The sequence below is a fragment of the Globicephala melas genome, chromosome 6 (assembly GCF_963455315.2).
Source record: "Globicephala melas chromosome 6, mGloMel1.2, whole genome shotgun sequence".
NCBI lineage: Eukaryota > Metazoa > Chordata > Mammalia > Artiodactyla > Delphinidae > Globicephala > Globicephala melas.
In genome coordinates, this window is record NC_083319.1 from 20,093,994 (window position 1) to 20,116,906 (window position 22,913).

A 22,913-nucleotide genomic window follows, 5' to 3' on the forward strand; every position below is an offset into this window, starting at 1 on the left:
GCAGTGTGTGCAAACTTGAGGTGCAGCGGGCAGGTCAGTGGGGCTGGAGCACAGGGCTAGAAGGGCGAGGGGCAGGAAAGTGTCAGAGTGTCCTGTGCGCCGGGGGGCTGGGTGCCGGGGCAAGAAGCCGGGACACCACTCTGGGGGCAGTAGGGGGCCATGGATGGGCTGCGAGCACAGAGCAGAGCTGGGCCCTCAGGACAGTTTTGTGGTGGTGAGGAAGGCAGCCTGGGAGGGAAGAGGCTGGGGCCTGGGACTAAGTCAGGAGGCCATTGTGAAGTCCAGGGAAAAGACAGTGAGAGGGTAGACGGAGGATGGAGAAGACAGGATTGTGTGAAAGGAAGCCATCCTACAGGCGGGTCCTGGCCCTTGACGGGCCCTGGGAAGGAAGCCAGAGCAGAGAAGGGCAGGGCAGGGGGCAGGGGGCAAATCTGCTGCAATTACCTTGTCTCCTTGGAATCCGGTATCTCCTGACACACCCGGAACCCCTTGTTCACCCTAAATACACACCAGCAAAGAAGGTTACGATGGAGACCACGGTGGGTTCTGGAAGTCTCCCCGACGTCCAGACCCACTGGGAGGGTACAGCTCTGCTGAGGCTGTTCCCAAAGTCGATCTGCCCAGCAGCAACCTTGTTAGAGCAAAGGGCAGCTCCCAGCCCTGCCCTGCCCCCGGTAGGGAAGCTAGGCCCTGCGGGGACAGAGCCAGCTTACGTGCAGGTCTGCCTGGGGTTGCTCAGGTGGCTGAACATTCCACTAACAGAAAACTAAACTGCCCAGTGTCAGCTGGCCTTGTCAGGAGAACAGACACTTGAGGGTCAAAGGGGCTGTGCCACGATCTTTCAACCTCCTCATCAGCTGGTGTCACACAGAGGAGCGCGCAGCCTGGACAGTGGCCCTGTGCCGCTGAAGGTTCTGAGCGCTTGCGGCCCTGCGCCGCTGAAGGTTCTGAGCGCTTGCATCTGTGGCTTGATATTTTTCACCACCAGGCTGTGAACTGTCATTTCGTCCTTCCGTGGGAGTTGCTATACCAGCAATCTGCTTCGGTCTACTGCTAATTAGCTGCTTTTAATCAGCTATAGCATGAGAAACCGGAGCACCTGGCTAGTTAAGACTATGCGTAAACGACGAGTCAACTGGCCTCGAGTTAGGTCTGGGTGTTTCTTTGCTAAGATGACACACCGCGTGGGCTTGGTGACACTGATTCTGGCTGTCGGAGGCCTCTTCTAGTCCGTGCCTGTATTCAGCCACGTCCTGGTAAATGAGCTGTCGCAGAACCAGATTGGGAGACGTTTCTCCTTGGAGCTGGACGTGTCTCACACAGCCCTCATCATTTCCAGCTTCCCATGTTGGTACATTGGCCCCAGGACTCAGAAAACATTCACAGCCCCGGGAGCAGTTGGAGGAATGGGGAGAAAAACCCAGGAAGAATGGAGAATCTTAGAGAACTCATGTCGTGCCGCTAAGGCCATGATCCAGCAGAACTCCCTTGGTAGAACAAAAGCCAGAATTTTTTTTTAAATAAAAAAAAAATGTTAACTTACTTTGGTTTTTCCAGTTTGGAAAATCTTGTACAATATCCCAGAATTTTAGGAACCAAGGAACATTTTTTTTAAATGTCCAAAGGAGGAGTAAGATGGTTTTAAAAAAAAAGTTTCAAAGGCACCTAAGAAATCAACACAATGGGTTTGGAGAAGGCTGGGCCTGGCGCAGAAGCCTGGGTTCCAGAATGTGCTGCCATGGGGGGAGACGGAGCCAGGTTGTTGTAAGTGGGACTGAGGCCAGGCTGGGTCACGGACAATCTGGGATTCTGGGCAGGATGACCACGGAACATGAAAGGGTGTCTCTATCACCCCAGGGGAGGGCCAGGGGGTAGGGTGGGAGTGAAGAGGGGATGATCTGAACCCTGCCCCCCGAAATATTAAGACCCTGCCCCAGCCACAGGGGCAGAAAAGAGATTTCTTTTGCTTTTCTTATTTTTCTTTTTTTTCAACACTTAAGACTTATTTGATTTTCCTGAGATCTGCGAGCAGGAAAATAATTTTCTCCTCTTTTTTTTTTTTTCCCAGTGCTTTCACCTCTCTCGATGTCCCAGGCACCAGCGGTCAGCAAGCCAGCCGAGTTCTACGTAACACATTGATTGCCATGTTCCTGAAGAAACAGTGAGCTGGAGGCCAGCTCTGCAAAGGGCCTATAAAAAGCTCCCTGCCTACACTCCTATTTCCCCCACTTCCTTCCCCTCCTCCACGACTTCAACATTTCCAGAGTGCTGACGACTCACACCGCAGGGTAAACAGGTAGCTGTGGGGAAGCCCCACCTCCAGCAGAAAGACCCTGCACCTCCAGAGCGAGGGCCGTGGAAGAGGGGGCTTAGCAAAGGCAGCAGGGCACGGCCAGGGGGCAGAGCTGAGTCCGCGAGGCTGAGGGAGCTGCAGCTGGAGGCTTGGGCGTGACGGGAGGAGATGGGAAAGGGGGAAACAGATGAGAAGACTGAGCACCGCACGGCTAGGTACCTAGGGGTGGGAGTGGGTGAGACAATCTGGGGTGCCCATTTCTGCCCAGCAGCTCTAACTTTCTGAGTCCAGGGTCTGGGCTGGCTCCAATAGATCACTGAGTTTCCTTCGCTGCGTCTCTTCTCCTCTTTGGGTCTGCTTCCCTGGCTGTGAAATGTAGGCGCTGGAGGAGGTGACTTCTAAGGGCCTCACTGGCTCTGCCCTTCCGACCTGTCTTGCTTCGTGGTGGAGGTCTCTGTCGGCAGTGCCTGGGTTCAAATCCTGACACTACCTACCAGCTGTCTGTGCTCGGCAAGCTTCCTACCTCACAGAGGGGTGGAGGATGCCCGGGCTAAGCCCCGCAGAGCACTCAGAGCGGGCCCAGCGCCCGTTACCTGTTCCTGTTCCTCGGACTTAGGAGGAGCAGAGTCACCTGAAGACAGGTGCAGAGGCAGCCTGGCCCTGGGAGCAGCTGCGCAGCTCTTATTGGCTCAGGTTTCTGGAACCTGGGATGTTGCCAGAAACTCTCCCACACTCCCTGAGGCAGAGGGGAGGGCAGGGAGATGGCCACAGGGCAGAGCACAGGGGCACCACTCCCTGCCCTCCATGTCTCTTGGCTCAGATGCTGCAGGACCCAGGCCAGGTGCTGCCCCATGCTGGGCCCCGGGGTCTCATCTACCCACCTCCAGCTTTGGTTTGGCCCGGGGTCAGTTCAGCAGCAGGGCTGCGGAGGGCACGTGGCAGCTGGCAGGAAAGCAGGTGGGAGCTCAGGGGCCTGTCCTGGTTTTCCCGTTGCATTTTCAGACCCTGGGATGGGGCTCCCTCTTCTCATCTGGGCGGCTGATGCGTATCTGTCTCCTCCTATGCCTGGGAGGGGTCTCTGGACCCCCCACCAGCCCTGCCCTGGGGCCCATCATCTCAGCACCGCTCCTCCCCGCCCACCCCGTGTTCTGTGGCTTTGGCCTCAGCTTTGCTCCCCAAATTCGGAGACCTGCCTTACCCTACCCCCGACCCGGATCTCGAGAGCCCCCCACACTCTGTCTGCCAAGGTCTGCGTGCCTCCAGAGCCATCAGCCTGGGTCCCACCCAGACTTAACAAGGAAGAAGCTGGGGAGTGCAGATTTAGCGGGGCCAGAGGGGAGGCAGTAAGAGCGCAGGGGAGTGGACCTGGCAAGAAATCAGCAGCAGCGTCGAGGCTGAGGGGGTTCGCATGCAGACAAAACACAGTGCAATAAGGGAGTATTCAGATCACCTTATCACCTTTCAGTCCGGGTTCCCCCACGTTTCCCATCAGTCCCTGCAAGACAGAGGCCAGGGTTCAGCTGTGAGGGACGTTCAAAACCCCACAAGAGCCCTGGCATAAACCCACTGGCTTGCTGCGAGACCCCGTGCTGGAGGGCCCAGCCCAGAGGGCAGTGGTGCGGATTGAAGGACCACGAGAAGGGGCAGTTGACTGGCGAATCGCAGTGCTCTGGACACATCCAGGGGAGAAGGGTGCCGATGGGGAGAGATGGGCTTCATGAGCCGTGTCACACGCTTGCTGGCCAAATGGAATCATCCCTGGAACGTGGTCTGGGCAATTTTAGCCCACCTTTCTCCTGCATGCCCATCCCACTCAGGGATGTCCTAAACTCACTGGCTTGCCATTATATAGAGTTTCTGTGCTCCTGGTAACGGCCCCCACTGGACTTTCAGTGCCCTGAAGTCCAGAACCAAGTCTGACTCATGCTCAGCTGGAGGACTGCTGTCCAACGAAGATGTCTGGCATAAATGACATGCGGACGATGACCGGCTCTCAGGACTGAGAAGCACGGAGCCCCTGATCTGCCACGTTCCACCCCAGCCCCCCTCTGAGTGCCCCCCAACACCGTATCAGGGTAGCCTTCCTTCTGGGCTGAAATGAGTCAGGGGGTGCCCAGCTGTGATGAGACTCGAATTAAGGGACAGGTCTTGTTTACCTTCATGCCCTTGGGTCCTGGGTAGCCAATTGGACCCAATGCTCCCATGTCGCCCTGGGAAGAGAAAGAGAAGAGGACGCCATGAGAGGTGGCTCACAGGAGGCTGGCCTGGGAAGGATTTCGAGGACGCAATCCCCCTGGGTTGATCTTGTAATTAGGCACGTTCATCTCCACTGAAGTACTGGAGTGAATTTCACAGAGGACCTCTCCCAAGTTCACTTCTTGATCGCTGCCCCTTTCACCACTCCTCTCCACCTCCTATTAGATTCTTTACATCCCATACTAGTTAAGGGACTCAGGGCATTTCACTGGGCTTCTGTGGACCCCGATCTCCTGATCTATAAAATGGGGATAACGATCCCTCGCCCTGAAAGCTGTTGTGAGCACACACAGAGGCTTCGACTCCTCTAGCTTCGTGAGGGGCAGGAACTTTCTGCTTCCAGAAGCTGGGCACCTCCTTGGGACAGCAGCAAGGAAGGAGTGGGGCTGTCAATCACAGACACCCGAGGTGCAGATGGACCCCGTAGGACACTAAGATCAGCGGGTAGGTCCTGGACCACAGGCTGGAGACCCAGCGTCGGATCAGATCAGACTGTTCAAGGCGGGAGCAGAGGAGTTCCTAGACCCTGGAGAGTCACGTTCCCTTCATGGGGGGCCCTTCACTGAGGGCTGGGGAAAGGCCGGGAGGCAGTGAGGGTATGTCGAGGCCAGACCACCTGTCCCACCTCTCCTCTGCTGCTCACTCACTGTGCGATTTCGAGGGTTAACCTCTCCGTGCCTCAGTTCCCTCATCTAAAACAGGGACTAATACTCTGCGCTTCCTAGAGTTGTTTGGAGAAGTAATTGACTTACATGTAGAAAGTACCTGGCACTGCCTGGAGGCATTTTTGGTGGTTACAACCGAAGAGGTGCCGCTGGCATCTCCGTCGAGGCCCCACAGCAAAGAATTAGCTCAAACGCCAATAGCGTTGAGGTGAGAAACCCTGGTCTAAAGGGAAGGGGTGAATGGATTTTCTCTAAACAAGCCCACCCTCTTTCCCTGAAGCCTCGTGCTCACTTCCTGCCCTCCCCCATCACCACTGCCCTCGGCCACAGCCATCACAGTCAGCCCTCCCCCAGAGAAAGGGAGCCCCTGAAATAACCTCTTCTCTCCCTCGTCCATCCTCTGTGGCCGATCTGAGTGTCTGGCTGCTGTGTGAGCCCAGTCAATGGGCTTCACCTCTCTGGGCCTCAGTTTCCCACATCCCTGAATCAGGCTCCACAGAGGCCCCTGACAAATGCTCTGAAGCATTGAGGAACAAAGGCTGCTCCAGGTGCCCAGGTTCAAGAACCGGTTCCTGTGGGAGCTGCCTGGAGACAGCTCAGAGGGAGGCCGGCAGAGAATGAAACATCACATTCCTGCTGACTCCTGCGCAGCCTGTGCACTGGAATGTGCCCGGGAGAGAGGCAGAGGGAAACACGTGGAGTGCACAGACGGCAACGGCAAGGCCTGGCTGAGGCAATGCGGATTCTCACCCCCCGCCCCCCTGAACCCACCTGATTGGGCCAAACCAAACCTAGCTGAGCCTTTGCCAAGGAACTCTGCTTTCAGTTCCCATCAAGTAATCTTATTAAGAAAGCGGGCTCTCAGTTTAACAGGTGATAATAGCGATACAAACGACACTGGCTGGTAAGCACTGTGTTACGCACTTCACATGCCTCAACTCCGTTACTCCTCACGACAGCCCTTCATGATCCGTCTGCTACTCTCCCCATTTTACAGATGAGGAAACTGAGGCTCTGAGAGGCGAGGGCTTCAGCAAATCACAGGGCTGGGCAGAGCTGGGATTCACACCAGGCAGTCTGTCCCCAGAGCTTCTAAGCAATTCTGAAGTAATCTTCGGAGAGGAGAAGCCAGGATCGCTGGCCAGGGAGAGGCTGGACTGAAGGAAAGCCAGCCCCTTAGAGAAGAGCATTTCAGCGGGAGGCTTTGGCTGCGGCTCCCCGCGCCCTCTCTCTTCCTGGAGGAAGGGAGCAAGGGGTGGCCACCCAGCGTTCCCCGTGGTGCACAAATAAACAGACTAGGCCCTGCTAGCGCAGTTGGCTCCAATGGGGGCCGGGGCCTCGAGCAGAGAAGACCAGCCAGCAGCTCCGGGAACACAGGCTCTCTCTTCCCCGCTCCAGACCTGACGGCGGCTTGTTGTGTGGAGGGTGAATTCGGTACAGGCCCGACTGATGCCCACGTAGGTATCACACAGCCCGGCGTGTGCGTGCCACCCCTGCGAGCCTCTCCAAGGGGGGTCTGTGTGTGGTGGAGGCATCCCACCCAAGAACCCATGGAAAAGGGGCTCTGGCTGGAGGGCACACGGGGAGAAGGTGGCCGCTTGCTCAGGGCAGGTCTTCTTCATGTGGGCAGGATCCCCACGTTGGACTATAAAAGCATGTGGGGGAGAACAGAGAAAACCTCAGGCCACATTCCCCCCAGTTCAGCCTGCAGATACCAGTCTGCTCCGCGCTCGATACTGTCGTTGGGCAGCTTGGCCAAGTGACACACAATATCACGTCCCACGAGAAAGAACAGCAAGTAATGCCTGTAATCTGGAACCTGTTCCCACGTTCGCCTAAACTCCCAGACCCTGCTCCACACACTTTGCCCTTCAGCTCGTTGACTCCCAGCAAGAACACAAGCAACCAACCACATCTGTGACCACCGAAGGAGTTCCTACTGTGTGCCAGGCACCACGCCAGACACTTCCCAGTCTCATCAGCTCTGTTCAGACGCTCACCAACTGCTCACAGTAACCCCATGAGGTCAGCACCATCATTAGTGCCATTCCATTTCACAGATGAGAAAACCGAGGCTCAGAGTGAGGTGAAGCAACTAACCCAAGACCATGCAACAAGCAGGGGACACAGGCAGGGCCAGAACAGGTCTGTCTGTCCGTCTTGGCCCACAGACCATGCTCACAAGCCTGGGATTGACTCTGTTTACTCCAGTAAAGGACCCAAGGATGCCTTTCCTCATTGCGCTCACTCATAAGTGACAGGGTGTGAGGACAGGCTTGAGATTCAAAAACAGGCAAGAGTCCCACTCCGGCGTCCCATGTGCCGGCAGGCATCCAGGCTGGCGTTTGCCCAGGACCCCTGAAAGAAAACCTAGGGGGCTGCCATCACCCACCCTCACGGGTGCTGGCAGAGCTCCCTCCCTCCCTCTCTCGCACATGCCTTACCTTCCTGCCCTGCTGTCCCTCTGCAGCCGGGCCATCCTTGGCCATTGCTTCCTATACTGAGCGCTCCGCCCTGAGTTCACATTGTCCTCTGCCCTCACCCCCAGCATCACTTCCCTGAGCCCACAGGCCAGGTCAGGCCCCTGCCATCATGTCTGAGCCTGACCTGGCTTTCGCTCATGGCCTGTTCCATACCCATGACCACTGACGCGGGTGCCTATGTGGCCACTGCCTGTTCCGTGCCCCAGAGGAAGCCCTCACTAAAAGTGGCTAAATCAGTGGGTGAAAAAGAAACCTGCACACTACTCTCATTTACAAACCCTCTAGGTTAAAATCTGGCCACAGCGTTGCCTGGAACTGCCTTTTAAAGCAACGAGGCCTCTTTCCAGAAACTCTGATAGGGGGTCAGCAGCCTGAGGACAGGACCTGGGAGCTGTGGCCAGTCCCGGCTCCTGTGTGGTCTTAATAAGCACCACCTCTCACACACAACAGCCGCTGGCACTGCCCAGTCCACACTCTAACATACTCTCTCCATTCAGCCCAGAAGTTGTGTGGAACTAGACGCAGCGGTGAAGTTCACGAGCTGTGAACACAGACCGAGCTCCAGCTTAACAGCTGGGTGACCTCGGGCAGGTGCTTAAGCCTCTCTGAGCCTCGGTTTCCTTGACTGTACGATTGTAATCCCACTTCCCACTCAGAGGCCTGCTATGATAATTAAATACCTAGCACAGGACCCAGCACACGAGGGGTTGGTAAATGCCAGCTAGTGGGGTTCCTGACCTTGATTTCCAGACAAAGAAATAAAGCCAGATGATCATTTAGTAACAGAGTATGGTAGACTTGTCCACGATATCCCACATGCTGGCATTTGGCCAGATCACATATTCTTTGGGTCTCATTAAATGGAGAAGCCAAAATTCCCTTTGTGTCGCTCGGAAGAAAAAAAGACAGAAATTTTCTCTGTTGAGCAGATTCTGGAAACAGGCACACTTTGCTTGAAGCCCGGCCAAAGGGTTTCAGTTACTCAAAGGGGGCTGTTTCCAGGCTGTCTCTGCAGAGGGCCACCAGCGGCTTATGAGACTGGGGTCACACCGTCCCTCGCTGGCGACCTCAGGCTCCACTCAGCCTCCTCACGAGGGTGACCAGGCTGCTGCCGCCGCCTCAAGCAGCTCGAGGCTCCCAGCCTAAGGCGTGTCAAGCACACACAGAGCAGACAGAAGCTCCATACATGTTAATCTGTCCTCCCTCACCCTTCCTCCCGCCTGCAAGGACCCGGGGGACCGTGGAAGTTTCGACTTCAGTCTGCATGCAAATCGCTTCAGCTGACTAGACAGAAGGCATTGTATAAATCTGAATCCCCGCTAACATGATTGTCACTGTGTGGAATTCCCATTTGCTCAGCTAAAAACCCACATCCTCTGGAAAACCGTAGGTGACTCACGATCCCTCTTCCCTTTAGAAAATTCCTTTCCTCTCCAACTCTCTGGGGAAGCAATTTTTCCCCCAAGCACAGAAGCTGCTGTCCCCCAAAATCCAGGTCAGGAGTGGGTGCCTTGGGTGGGAGAGGGCACTGGCTTGGAGGAGAGTGGTGGTGATTTGGTGGGTGCAGGTCTAGCCCTGTGGCACCCCCAGGCACAAGGAGAAAGGAATGTCACCTTGGCAACAAAGGGGATTTAAAAACAGGAAGCGAGACTGAAAGTGGCCAGAGAAAGACATAAGGCAAAGGCGGGCTGGAGGTGTGGGGGGTGGACAGCAGCTCTTTGGAAAGGGGATCATGAGGGGGTGCAGGGCCTGAGAAATGCAGGGACACCCAGGGCTCACCCCTAGCTCAGGCCTCTCAGAAGGGGGGCAGGAAGAGAAGTACCCTGAACTAGGAGTTGGGGGACATGGCCTCTGATCATGCCTCCATCTTCTCCTGCCCTGTGTGTGACCTCGAACTAGGGCCTCAGTCTGCCCATCTGCCCAATGGGACTCTCCTAAGAGATACTGAGCACAGGGTTGCCAGATTGAGTGAATAAAAATACAGGATGCCCAGTTAAAATCTGAGTGTCAGATAAACAATCAAACAAATGAATGATATTTTAGTATAAATGTGTTCTAAATATTGTATCTGAAATTCAAATTTCACTGGGCGTCTTATATTTTATCTGGCAGCCCTAACTGTGGAGAGCAAAGGGGAGCATCGGTGGGAAAGAGCTTTGTAGAGTCGGGAAGGCCAAGGGCTATGACGGCACAGTCTCCAGCATCTGTGCATTTGGCCAAGCAATATTCTTGGCCCTCTCAGCATCCAACCTAGTGGGCGCCAACAATGGCAGACAGGCACACGTGCCGAGGATGACAGCCAAGGTACGCAAACATCCCTTCAGAAACGCTTTGGGGACGGGGATCATATAGCCTGAAGAAGGGGCCTTGGGAAGCACAGACAACAACCAGCTTCACGTCTTGAACAGCGTCTCCCAGGGGCAGGGAGATGAGCTGGGCTCAACACACAGGAAACCCCTGCACAATGTGAACGCCGACGGGCTTTCACAGGAGGGAGCTTCCAACACCAGGGTGTTCAAGTTGGAGTTTAATGACCGTATGACCAAAATGCTCCAGAAGGGAGCCCTGCTGAGCTTAGAGAAGGTTGGACCGGTAGACTTCTGAGATCCTCATTAACGTCAGGTTCTCTAACACTCATCGCAGATATTTCTTTTTCCAAAGCATTCAGGTCAGTGCCTTGTGCCAAAGAAGGTGCTCAGCAAAGGACATCAGGGATGACAAACGTAGGACTCGTGTGTTGACACTTCCTCACCCCAAGCCAAGGCAGACATCACCGATTTGCAGCACCCTCTCCCACGAATTTCCAATGTGACTTTGAAATCTTTCTCCATGCAGCACTCCAGATGGCTGCTACCAGGCATAAAATACATTATGTGTGTGTGTAAAACACTACTACTAGTACTACCACTACTGAATCACTACATGTTAACAGTCCTTTATTATTAACAATAGTAAAATCATTCATATTATGATTATTATTAAATTTATTATTATTATTATTATAACTAGTGCTCCTTGAGTGCTTACTATGTACTAGGCACTATATATGTACTAGTTTCCTTAAATCCTCACAACATTCTCCCAAGTGAGGTACTAATATTATTCCCATTTTAAAGATGAAGAAATTGAGGCACGGGAGTGGGGGGGAAGGGGTAATTGCTCAGAATTGCAATTAAATGAGCGATAGAGCTAGGATTTGAACCCAGGTGATCTGGGTCTAGGGATTACCTTCTTAACCACTTGACTGGACTGGACCGGGTGTGTTTGTGATCCTAACAAGAGCAGGAGTGAAGATCCCATCTTACAGAGTGGATCCCTGAGGCTCAGGGAAGTGAGGCCGTAACTGAAGACCACAGAGCCCAGAGGAGGAGAGGCCAGGATTGATCTGACCTCCACCCCGACCCTGCCCTGGTTCTGCTCCCACCCACCTGAGCAGGAGCACATTGCCCATGGGAACCTCTGGGCCCTCTTGCCAGGACTGGTCACCCCTGAACAATGGGGCCCCCCAACTCTCCAGGGCCTTCTCCAGCCTCCTTCTCAATAGAATCTCTTGGCACAGTTGCTGGAGTAGCCAAAGCTGGCAGCCCATTTGTGAAACTAGGGAACGGTCCACTTGTGTAAGCCCCTCAGACTCACACCCCATGAGGTATGACCCCAAGGACAGAGGAGAGGGGGCATCAGACCCTCAGGGAAGCTCCTAGACTCATTTTCCAGGCTCGGGCCTGTCACTGGCTCTTGGGGCCGGGCCCAAGGTCAAGACTAAGTCTCTGAAGGCCCAGCAGGGAGCCATTGTTTTGGCTAATAGCACCACTCCACAAGGCTACCCCAACCGGATGGAGTTAGAGGTCAGATTGCCTCTGACCTCCCCGCGTACAGGCCTCTCGGTCCCGGGCACACCAGGAGGCAGTAACAATAAAGAATATTTAACAATATTATAATAAATGAATATTTACTGAGTGCTAGACCTTGTGCCGAAGAAGTACAAGCAATGCCTCATTTAATCCTCACAGGCACCCCAAGAGGATTCCACCACCACACCCATTTTACAGATGAGGAACTAAGGCTCAGAGAGGGTAAGTGAATTGGTCCAGGTCACACAGCCGGGATGTGGCAGAACTGTGACTTGAACTCAGGTGGTCTGGCTCCAAAGTCAGTGTTCTGAAATGGATGGAGAAGACTGTCCAGCATGGCCCAGAGCCTCAGCTCCTCTGCCAGTCACTTCCTTTGTCTGGACCTGAAGCACCTCACCTGTCAAATGGGCACACTACCACCTGCCTAGACCTTGCTGCGGAGCGATGGACAGGCAGCAGGTGTGAAAGTACATGGCAGTCCCATGCTCCAAGCACCCATGCTCATTTAACTAATGAAGAAAGGGGCTGGGAGAAGGCAGGTGATCCATCTGAAGCCACACAGCAGGCCTTTCTTCCCTGAGCCCCCTTCCTAGACTTGTCTGTCCCAGCTCCTCTGAGGGGACTTGTGGCTTGTTCCCCACACCCGGCATCCTGGCCCTCCCCGTCCCCAGGCATCTGTGTACTTACGATGAGGCCAGGGACTCCTAGGGGCCCTGGTAAGCCCAGTTCTCCCTGCAAAGAAAGAGAGACAAAGGTGGTTACTTGCTCTGTCTCTCTCCAGGCCACGCCCTCCACACCATCCTCCACGTGGGCACCTGGTGGAATCCTTTGGAGCTGACCACTCCTTTTTCCTGACTCTACTGAGCCTGGCCTGGAGTTTGAACGAGACCCTCCCCCCCCCGCCATCAGCTTTCCACATCTGTAAAATGGGGAGGTTGGATTTCCAAATCCAATACCTTCCAATCGTAGGTGTGAGAATGGGCAGAATCCTGATCGTGGCGATAAAGACGCGCGGGATGCCTGACCCAGATCTCACTTCGCTCTCACTTTACAGACGGCAAAACTGAGGCTCCAAAGGTTAAGCAATTTCCCAAGGTCAAGTTCAAGGAAGTAACACAGTGGTGAGGGCACCAAGCTGAGAGCCACCAGGCTGGCCTCCCTCTCTCTCAGCCAGGAGGTGCTGGGGGCCCTCAGAGAACCTCCCCACCCCAACCTCCCACCAGAAGGAGGCTCTCCGGTTCCCACCTCCCAGGGCCTCTGAGAGGCTGCACAGCTCTTGCCTGGGAGTCAGGAGATGTGGCCGTGTGTGGCAGTGTGCAAGTTTCTGTTTCTCAAATCTCTAAAAATGGACATTCAGGGCTTCCCTGGTGGCGCAGTGGTTGACAGTCCGCCTGCCGATGCAGGGGACGCGGGTTCGTGCCCCGGTCCGGGAAGATCCCACATGCCGCGGAGCGGCTGGGCTCGTGAGCCATGGCCGCTGAGCCTGCGCGTCCGGAGCCTGTACTCCGCAATGGGAGAGGCCACAACAGTGAGAGGCCCGCGTACCGCAAAAAAAAAAAGAAAAAGTGGACCTTCAATGGCTTGCACCAGTAAAGACAGGTAGAGGGGTCTAGAGCAAGCTCAAAATGCAAAGGTGTCTCTAGAAATGGTGATTAGTAATAACCAACATCCTCCAGAGCGTTTGTCTTCCTTCATTGGTGCAATCCCAGACGGGAGGTCATTACTACAGCCACGAGAAGAGGAGGAGGGGAAGCAGCCTTGGCTTTAAAATGAAGGACCCGAGGCTCAGGAAAGGGAAGGGACCTGTTCAAGGTCACTCATCAGGTCCTCTTTCTGCTCCTCTGGGCCAGGAGAACAAAGACATCCCTGCCCCTCCCCAAGGGCACTTCCAGGATGACGTCACATGTTATAGTGGTTAATCCAGTAACTGATACACTGAGGGAAAGACTCTGGTTTCTCACCCTGGTACCATTGCCAGTGCTCTTTCCTCCACCTGGAGTGTCCTCCCACCTCTTTCCTCATCCCAATTCCAACGCCATCTTCTCCAGGAGTCTTCCCTGCTTCTCTCTCCCTCCTCCTTAGCACCTGGGACCTCTTTGATCCCACCCATCTCAATTCACCTCGTGCAATGGACTAGGGAGATGGCCATGAGCTCCTCCAGGGCAGGAGACGTGCCCCATTATTACCTAATATTTACAACCCCTCCATCCAGTGAACGCTTTTCATAGGCCCAACACCTCCCTGCCCTCTCTCATTTCATTCTCGCAACAGTCCTCTGAGGCCGGCATCGGACCCCGTGATTTACAGATAAGGAAACCGAGATCCAGATGGGTGAACTGATTTGTCCAAGCTTCCACGCCTGGCAAGCGGTGCAGCAGGATTCAAACCCAGGTCCATGTGGCTCCGAGGCCAGGGCTTCAGCCCCGCAGGGAGCCCAGAGGTCAGCCCCAGCTGGGTGGGGCTCAGGGAGCATGTGTGGAATTGACACGGGCACATAATCACGTGCTGTGTATGGATCTAGCAGCCACCTCCGGGCACAGCTGTGCAGGCTGGAAACCCCAGGAGAATCGGGGGGACATGGCAGGTGTTCCAAAGAGCTCTGGACATGGTCTGCACCCCGAGGCAGAGAACAATCTTCCCCCCGCAGCAGCTGGAGCCTGGGACGGGAAGGGAGAGGCGGGCTCAGCTCCCCAGGGCAGGCTGACCTGGTTCCTTCATGGGCCTCGATTATTTACAAACGCTATAAACATGCCTATGCTGGAGATTCCTTTAGAACTAGGCTCTTCCCTGCATACAGGGCCTGCAAACCGTCTGCTTCCCAGGCCCCATCCCATAAACATTTCTGGTGCTTTGTAAGATGGCAGCAGCTCTGGCTTCCCCCGTGGAGAGTGACCCATGAACCTTCCTGAGTCCCTGAGGATGGGACATAGCCCAGGACTTTGGGACCCGGGGCTCAGTGGGCTGGAAGGCTCTCCTGGTGGCAGGGGGTACACAGGGCATCCATGGCAGACAGGACCCTGGGGTTCAGAGAAATCACGCAGTTTGTCCAGGAGCGCCCAGCTCATGGGCTCATGGGTGGCCCGGCTGGCTGACCTAAAAGCTTAGGTTCCTAAAACCTGCTATGTGTTTGCTCCAAATCTCTCTCCTGTACCCAAAGACATGAAATACTTACGGGGTTTCCATCCAGTCCCGGAGGGCCTCTTTCCCCAAAGTCTCCAGGAAACCCCTGAGGGCATGAGAGAGAGCAAACATCTGCAGATTAGTGTTTATACCAGCGGGTGGCTTTGATCCAGACTCCCAGGGGACACAGGACACATCCATGCAGTCTCACCTCACTCCCTGGTTCCAGGATCTGGGCAGGCTGTGGAGTCCCGAGTCACCTCGGGCCCTCAACAAACTTTCCCCGTAAAGAACATCCCAAGGACCAGCTACTGTGGAGGAGCCCATGGCCAGGGAGCCCTCTTCCCATGGCCTCAGAGTCTCAGAAAAGAAAACAGTACCCAGCTCTCCGGCATGGAAATGCCAGCGCCCATGCTGAGACCCCGTCCTGATGGAGTCTGGGGTCAGGAAGCTGGGTCTAGGCCTGGACCAGTCACTGACTTGCTGAGAGTTTTAAGAGTCACTCCTTCCCCTGTGGGCCTCAGTTTCCCCATTGGTCGAAGCAGGAAAGCCCTCTGCAGCATTTCCCAGCTCAGACCTTCTGCCATTTTTGTGACGTGCTCTTTAAAAGCTACCCTGTGGACCCACAATCCTCATTTTGCAGATAAAGAAGATGAGGCTCTGAAAGGGTATGTGTCGAGGTCATACAGAGTCACACGGATGGGGGACATCAGCACCGCGGCCACAGGTGAGGTTCGGCAGCTGAGAGAAGCCCGGAGGCCTGGCCCGGACAGATCTGGCCCTCTAGCCCCCTCCGTGACCCCACTCCACGCTCTCTGGGGACACAGGCAGCTGGAAAAACATCAGCTGTGGGGAAGCTTCTGGTGGCCGAGGAGGGGGAACAACTCCATTCTACTTCAAAAGGAAAAGCAAGTCCTCGAGCTTGGAATCCAGGGAAATCTGTTCTCCCCTCCTTGAATTCAAATCACTGTTTTTCCAGGGAAATTTAATGAAAAACAAAGCACATGTTTTTCTGACCAAGTGGATGCCTGAGCTGTTCAAACAGAAAAGATTCTTCATGGAGCATAATTTGTTTCTGGTTTCTAACGCTACCGCTACTGGGGGAATCCAGTAAGTAGATTAAACTAAAAAGACCAAAGCTAAAAACAAAACCCAAACCAATTACAAAGTCTACATTGGCTGAGCAAAGAGACCTTGAACTGTGTGTGCATCTAGGCCTTTGTCTTGCCCTGGCCAGAATACTATTCCCCTCAAATCCCACCTCTGCCAGGAAGCCCTCACGGACCGGAAGGGCAGGCATTGATATGGACCGTATAGGAGGCGTGGCTTCATTCAGACACCCAAAGGAGGAAACGAGGACATATTAAAGAGATTTGGGCCAAGCCAGTGACTTTGTATGCAAAACTTTACTTGCCTTTGACATTCACCCTTGAGGGAAAGGTTATTTATTGGTCCCATTTCACAGATGGGGAAATTGAGGCTCACAGAGAGAAATGTCACTTGACCAAGGACAAAAAGCAAGTCTGTGGCAGAGCTGAGCATGGGCAAATCCTGGCATGCAGAAGCTGCTCCAGTGTGTGCCTGACTGGTTTTAGAGAGTGGCAGAGGTAGGGGTGTGTGTGTGTGTGTGTGCGTGTGCGTGTGCAATTGCATGCACCTTCAGATCAAGTTTTTGTGGGGCCACATCTGACCGTATCTAAGGTGCCTCTTCCCACATCCTTGGAGTCCCCCGGCAAATTCCAATCCAGCCCCTCTCAGGCATACTGTAAGGTAGAGAGCCCTCTCACCTCCTGGGGCAGGAGACATCAGCTGGGTGAGCAGTGGGCAGGGAAGGCTTCTGAAGGCATTGAGCTACTGCCTCTGCCTTTGGGGGCTTGGCACGAGAGGACAATCCCTCAGGGGACAAGGGGGATGCTCTCTAGCCGGGCACCTGGCTGACTCCACGTGGCCTACAAGGGGCAGAATTTGGGGAGTCCATGCTCTGCTCTCCAAGTTCAATGTCTGGAGACTCGCCCGGGCTCGCCTCCAGGTTGACTGTGTGACTGCGGGCAGACCCTCACTTGGGCCTCTGTCCTGCTCAGGCTGGGGGGGTGTGATCTCTAAGAATCCTTCAGCTTGGCCCAATCCCTGGACAAGGCCTGGGAGGGAGGAGCCTGCTCCCTGAGGTGCAGGAATGCCCGCCCCCCGGCCTCGCTGCCACCAGGAAGAGAGAGATCCTGACGGCATTCCCCAGGCACCAATCCTGGCTGCGATGCCCAATATAATCATACCTAGCAGCCACCAGGCAGGTTCAAACGCACAGGTCTGCAGTCAGGGCCACTCCAGGTTGGCTCAAGGACTCCTCTCAGACTCAGTTGCCGGCCCAGCTTCCCCTGTGAGGCTTTAGAACCAGTGCAACCCAGTGACAATCCTGGCTCTACCACCCACAGGCCTCTCCAAGCCTCGGTTTTCTCTGCTGTACAACTGGGGTACTGAGACAATGAACCAAGATGCTGGATGCCGGGCAAGTCCCTGGCAGCACATGGAGGCAGCAGCAAGGTGAGGGCACATCTCTGAGGCATAAGCAAGGGAGAGACCATCAGAATGGTCAAAACCCCCAAGAGAGGCACTTATGTGGACAAAATGCAGCCTGAGTATAGCCAGTGGGTGACGACGGGGTGGGGGTGGGGGGTGACAGCAATGACAGAAACTGCAAACTCTAACAGCCCAATGAGAGAGGGCTTATTATTGGTTCCATCTTAGAGATGAGGAAACTGAGGTCCAGAGACGTTAGGGAACTTGTCTGAAGTCACACAGCTATGGAATAGCAGAACTGGGATCTGAACCCAGGCAGTCTGACTCCAGAGCCCAATCTCTTAGCTACGAATGGACCATGAATACACAACCAGACTAGAGCAAGCTTGTGGTCTCTCGAGGGAACGGCATTACTGAGGCTCAGGACTGGTTCTGCTTGTACGTGCTCAGTGGCCTCATCCCCGTCTCCACCTTGTCTCCCTTCCTTCGGAGAAGCCAAGCAGATGACCTCTAGGGTAATTAAGAACACAATAGTTGGAAAAAAGGGCTTTAAAAGAGCTGGAACAGATCTATGATTGGAATAATCATAGATGGTCTAGGATGGAAAGACCCTAGGTGTTCCTGACATTCAGCACCTCCTTCTGGAGGCGCAGAACCTGCCCAAGGCCCCATCAGGCTGCTAGCTTGCTGCATCCTTCCACCCCTGAGCAACACATCCCAGTTCTGACACTTGCTCTCGGCCCTGACGCTTGCTCCTCTGGATCCCAGAGAGGCAGCCGCCGAGATGAACATGCACCACCACTTCCACCCGGCCTGCTTCTCTCTGTCTGGCCGTGCCCGCCTGTGCATGGCGTGTACTCCCGGCCCAGCCGGCAGCAGGACCTTCCTGTGCAGGCCTGAGCTCCTGGCTGCAGCAGGCTGGCCCGGCCTAAGGAACGGGCTCGGCGTCCTGCCGGGCCCCAGCCACGTGGTTTCTCCACTTTGCCAGGTCGGGCCCCCCTGGGGAACTGAATGCCTCGTACTTTGAGCAGAACAAGGCCCAGGAGGAGACAGAACCAGGATCCAGGGCGAGACTCCACATTCTCTCTTGGCTACAGCAATTCAGAGGAATAGACGAGGAAAAAAGGAATGGTCCTCATAACCACATCTGCAGCAGGATGCCAGAGGCTGAGTGGGCCTCTGAGAGCCCTCTCATCTAACCCCTGCCTGCAGCCAATGTCTACCCAACGGTCTGCTCCGGAAGGTGGGATGTAGGGGCAGGGATGCATGCAGCCTCCAGGATCAGAAGTCCTGCTACATCTTGAAGACTCAGCCCCCCGGCCTGCAAGATGGTCAGCCCTGTCCCACCCACCTGACAACCCACCTGCCCAGCTCCCCCTGGGCTGAGGAAGAGGTGAGGTATTTGTAATCCAGCCTCTGGTAAACTCGAATGCGTCATCACACGCTGGTTCGGTACCAACAGTGGGAATCCGTAACAACCTCTAGGAAGAGTCTGCAGAAGGACCTTGGAGGCCTCTTTACAGGGTTTACCTTCTCCAAAGTCAGGAGGTTCCTGCACAGGTTTGACCTGCATCCTTCCTACTGCACTTGACAACAGCCTGTATTCTTTTCTAGAAGATGCGTGCTCTCGGAGTGTGCCAACAGGGAAAGACCCCTTGAGATCCAACACCCTCTTCTCATGAGGCTGAGCATCTTCTCGCCCTGCCTTCTGATATTCACCTGGGAATCCACCCACAAATAGTCACCTCGGCGGGCAAGGAGGACGGAGGCAGGGAGAGCAGGATTCCAGGGTTGCCGGCAGACCTGGGGCAGCTCCGGCTCAAGTCTGGGACCGTGGGGATCACAGCCCTAGCTCACAGCATCACCACCAAGAAGAACCTTCATCTGCTTTGTCCTCAGTTTCCCCATTTGAAAACCACTTTGCTCCCTGTTCCCCATAGGCTGAGAAGTGGAAAGAGCCTGAGGTCAAAACTGAACCATGTGAGAAGCCCTGTCCCAACCCGGATGGGCATGTGGCCTCGGACAAGTCCCAGTTATCCCGAAGCCACACACCGAGGGAGCTGGAGCCAAGGCTGGACCTTTCCAGCTCTAAGCTTTAGGGTCTGCCCGCCTGACTCACTACACAAGACCAGCCTTGGCAGGCCTGGCCAGAGGCCATGAGAGAAGCTGTGAGCAGGGGCTGGTCTTGCCAGGCATTCCAGCGGGCTTGATAGTGAAGCCACAGGGTGCCGGACAAGAGGATTTGCCGCGGCGTCTTCCTAGGCCCCATGAGAGACCCTTGGCTGAAAGACATGGCTGGGTCCCCAGCTGTGCGTGTCACGCACTGTGCCCCAGACGAGCTGCGATAGCCCGGGAGAAACCCCTTCAACTCCAGCCAACTGTGTAACATCTTGTATCTGGTCCCCTCCTCAGGAAACCACAACACATTTCACTTTCCAGCGGGTGATGTGCGATGAGAGCTGCGGTCTAAGCTTTCCTTCAGAGGCTGAAGATGTGAGCACAGAGAGGAGACGGGTGATGGGGAGAGCGCCCTGCACGAACAAGCAAGGGTCCTCGGCTCAAGTCCTGATTCTGCCACCCATGTGCTGTGTGACCTTGGGCAAGTTACTGGCCTCTCCAAGATACGGCTGCTTGTCTGTCTGATGAGGAAGTTGGGCCACATCATCACGAATGTTCCTGCAGCTCTGATGTGCTCTGACCTCTGCTGTCTTTCTCAGCTCCCATCAGCAAAAGACTCCCACACACCTTCCTCCCCAGCCTGACACAGCAGGCCGTGTGCATGGGCCTAAGGTTTTGCTTGCTGGAGAGAAATGGACTCCAGCAAAATCATCACCAGGCCTGCCAGAAATGAGGCCAGCTGGGATCTGGCATGAGGGAATTCAGCTCATTCTCCTGTCATTTCCTCTTGTTAGTAAGTGCCTAGAAATCTCCTGGCCCAAAGCTTTGACAACAGGAAAACCCATTCACAAGGAGCCCCCAACCCCATCAGGCAGATCAAGGGCTCAGGAGCACATAACAGGGGGATGACCCTAAAGTCTGCTCAAGCAGCGTGTGGGCCAAGGGCACAGCAGACTAGGCGGCCAGGCAAAGGCACAGACGAAGCCCTAGGGACTCAGTGATATGAAGTATATTCCATACAAATTAAATCACATCCGACGCAGACCTTGCCCATTTGCTGGCCATGTCGGCTGGACCAGAGTCAAGGAGACTTTCACAGCCCTCAGGGGTATTGCGTGGCCATGGGGCTGTTTGGCAGAACGGGGTCGGTTTCTCGCGCTCACGCCTGACACCCCATTGCCAGGGAACACCCATCATGGAGGGCAGGGTGGAATCTTAGGAAGTTAAAGACACAAGGCACGGAGCAAAGAAGCAGAAATGAGCTGTAAGTTAGGGGGGTTGAAGTCTGGCAAGTCCTCAGAGGGTCTCTGGGCAAATGGCTTTGAAGCCTCGGTTTCCTCGTGTGGAAAATAGGTATAATCCATCTTACCTCAAAGAATCAATGGGAGAACCACATGTGGTTCAAATACCATGAAGGTAAAAGGGCCTCAGTAAGTGTTGCCTTTTTTTTTTCTGGTCTGTTTTGGCTGTAGTGCTGTCCCTAGTGCCACACCCTGGGACAAGAGGGGCTGCTACATTTTAACCCAGCTCTGACTCTCAGAAGCACAAGGCCTTGGCCAAGTCATTCATCCCCTGACCCTCAGTCTCCTCATCTGTAAAGTGGCAATGCCAGGCCCTCTGTGGGGCTCCCAGAATGGAGTCTGAGCAAATCCCCCATGGGTAGCACTGGAGGCAGGCCTGGGTGATGGGACAGGGCCCCACTGAGATATTCTAAGTAAGTCAACTGCTCCCACTCTGCAACTTAAACTTTGGAAAAACAGATCCAGAGAGGTAAAGCCACTGGCTCAAAGTCACACAGACCAGAGAGATCCTCGGCCACCCAAACAACTACGAATGGAAACAGTGAATGCCACTATTATATTGAGTTCTTACTACTTACCAAGCACAATGACCCCACGAGCTAGAAGCTATTATCCTCATTTTTCATATGGGAAAACTGCAGTTCAGAGCCAGCAACGCTCCTACCCCAGGGCCTTTGCACCCACTGTTCCCTCAACCTGGAATGCTCTTCCCCAGAGAGCCACATGGCTCCCATTCTCACCTTTTTCAGGTTTCTCAAGAAGAGAGGAGGACTTCCTGGGCCAACTTATCCAACATCCCATACCCCAAGTACTCACGGTCCCCCTACCCTACTCCATCTTAACACACAGCACCACCTGACGTTCAACCACTCACCCTCCATTCCCCCATTCAGTCACTGTCTGTTTGTCTGTCTGCCCCTGAGAAGGGGAATTTCGTCTTGTTCACTGCTCAGCGCCAAGCACGGTGCCTGGTCCATGGCACACACTCAACTTCAGTGAATGAATGAATGAGTTTCCTTGCCAAAGGTCTCCTGGCTTGAGGAAGAGATCCAGAGGCCAAGCCAGCCCTCACAATTTGCTGTGTGACCTTGGGCAAGTCCTTGCCTTGAAGCCAGAAGCATCAGGTACTGCTCCTTGTCTACATCTAAGTGTCAGATATCAGCCCTCAGGCACAGGGGGGCTGTCAGCCACGGACTGTCCTAGGTACCCCCTCTGTCAGCTCCTTGAGGCCAGGACCTGGATCTTGCTTTTCTTTGAATCCCCCACTTGGCCCCCAGAGGACCCAGATCCCTAGACTACAACAGGTAAGGTGCCCATGAACACGCATGCCAACCCTAGAATCACAGACAACCCCCTCTGGGCCACCCTGGGTGCTCCTGGCTCCCTCCCAGCTGCCTCTCACCGTCTAACCTCCTCCCCCGCCATCCCTTCTCCATCAACCACAAGCAAAGGGACGCCTAGACCCGGAGCTGAGGATGGTTCTAAGCCTAGGAGTTGAACTGCAGGGCGGAAGCAGAGAGCCTTAAGCCACCAGCATGGGCCGGGCCAGAAAGAAAGATGCCTCAGTCACAGTCCTGGGTCTCCTTCAGCCTGACCTGGTGGATCGGGGGTCCTGCTCAGCCCCTCTTGTGGTCATGCCTCCTGTGGGCCTACCCAACACCCCACTGCTCTCTGACCTTGCGTGTACACGAGTAAAACAGGTGACACCAGGACAACACGGAGACTGAGTGTTCTCTGACACAGGAGCGCAGATACCCAGTCTAGACCCAGTCTAGAACAGGCCCCCCAGCGAGGACACTCATGACCCAGACAAGCCCCGCCCCCAGACACAGAACTACATTGCAGGGCAATTGCTGGATGCACAGAGAGGCTGCATCCCAGAGGGGCCCAGCGTCCACGGGAGGCCCCAGCCCCAGTCAGTGTTCTGGCAGCAGGACACAAGGCCCAGACAGCCCCCCACGCACACCCACACACTCAAAGCAGAGCAAGGGCAGAGCAGAGAGAAGCGAAGAATGCCCAGGCCGCGGGTGGACGGGGCCGCGTGGCCAGTGGGAGGTCAGGTTCACCCATAGAATCTGCATAATAGACACGGAAAATCTTTACCGGCCTACCCATCTTGCCCCTCTTGCCAGGAACGCCGGGTAGACCCTGTAGGGGGAAACAGGGAAGAAGTCAAGACAGGATTCCAGCAGGAGACAAGCAGTGTTGCCCCAAACCAGCCCCTCTTTCACCCACAAGAGGACGTCACAGAGGGCCTGGCGTCTGGTCCACAAACACAGCAAGCTCCAGCTATCTGCACACCAGATGGGCGG

At 55.0% G+C, this 22,913-nt stretch overlaps 1 protein-coding gene across 5 annotated transcripts in view; it reads right to left on the bottom strand.

Moving 5' to 3' along the window:
- Positions 1 to 22,913, bottom strand: part of COL27A1 (collagen type XXVII alpha 1 chain) — a 144,592-nt gene that overhangs the window by 69,189 nt on the left and 52,490 nt on the right. For all 5 annotated transcript variants that reach the window (XR_009564262.1, XM_060300574.1, XM_030858908.2 and 2 more), the window contains exons 12-17: positions 22,705 to 22,749; positions 14,721 to 14,774; positions 12,236 to 12,280; positions 4,450 to 4,503; positions 3,744 to 3,788; positions 445 to 498 (exon numbers count right to left, since the gene is read on the bottom strand). Coding sequence is in view for 4 of the 5 variants with exons in the window: in XM_060300574.1 (XP_060156557.1) it covers positions 445 to 498; positions 3,744 to 3,788; positions 4,450 to 4,503; positions 12,236 to 12,280; positions 14,721 to 14,774; positions 22,705 to 22,749 (297 nt within the window). In the remaining variant the exon portion in view is untranslated. The remainder of the gene's footprint in view (positions 1 to 444; positions 499 to 3,743; positions 3,789 to 4,449; positions 4,504 to 12,235; positions 12,281 to 14,720; positions 14,775 to 22,704; positions 22,750 to 22,913) is intronic.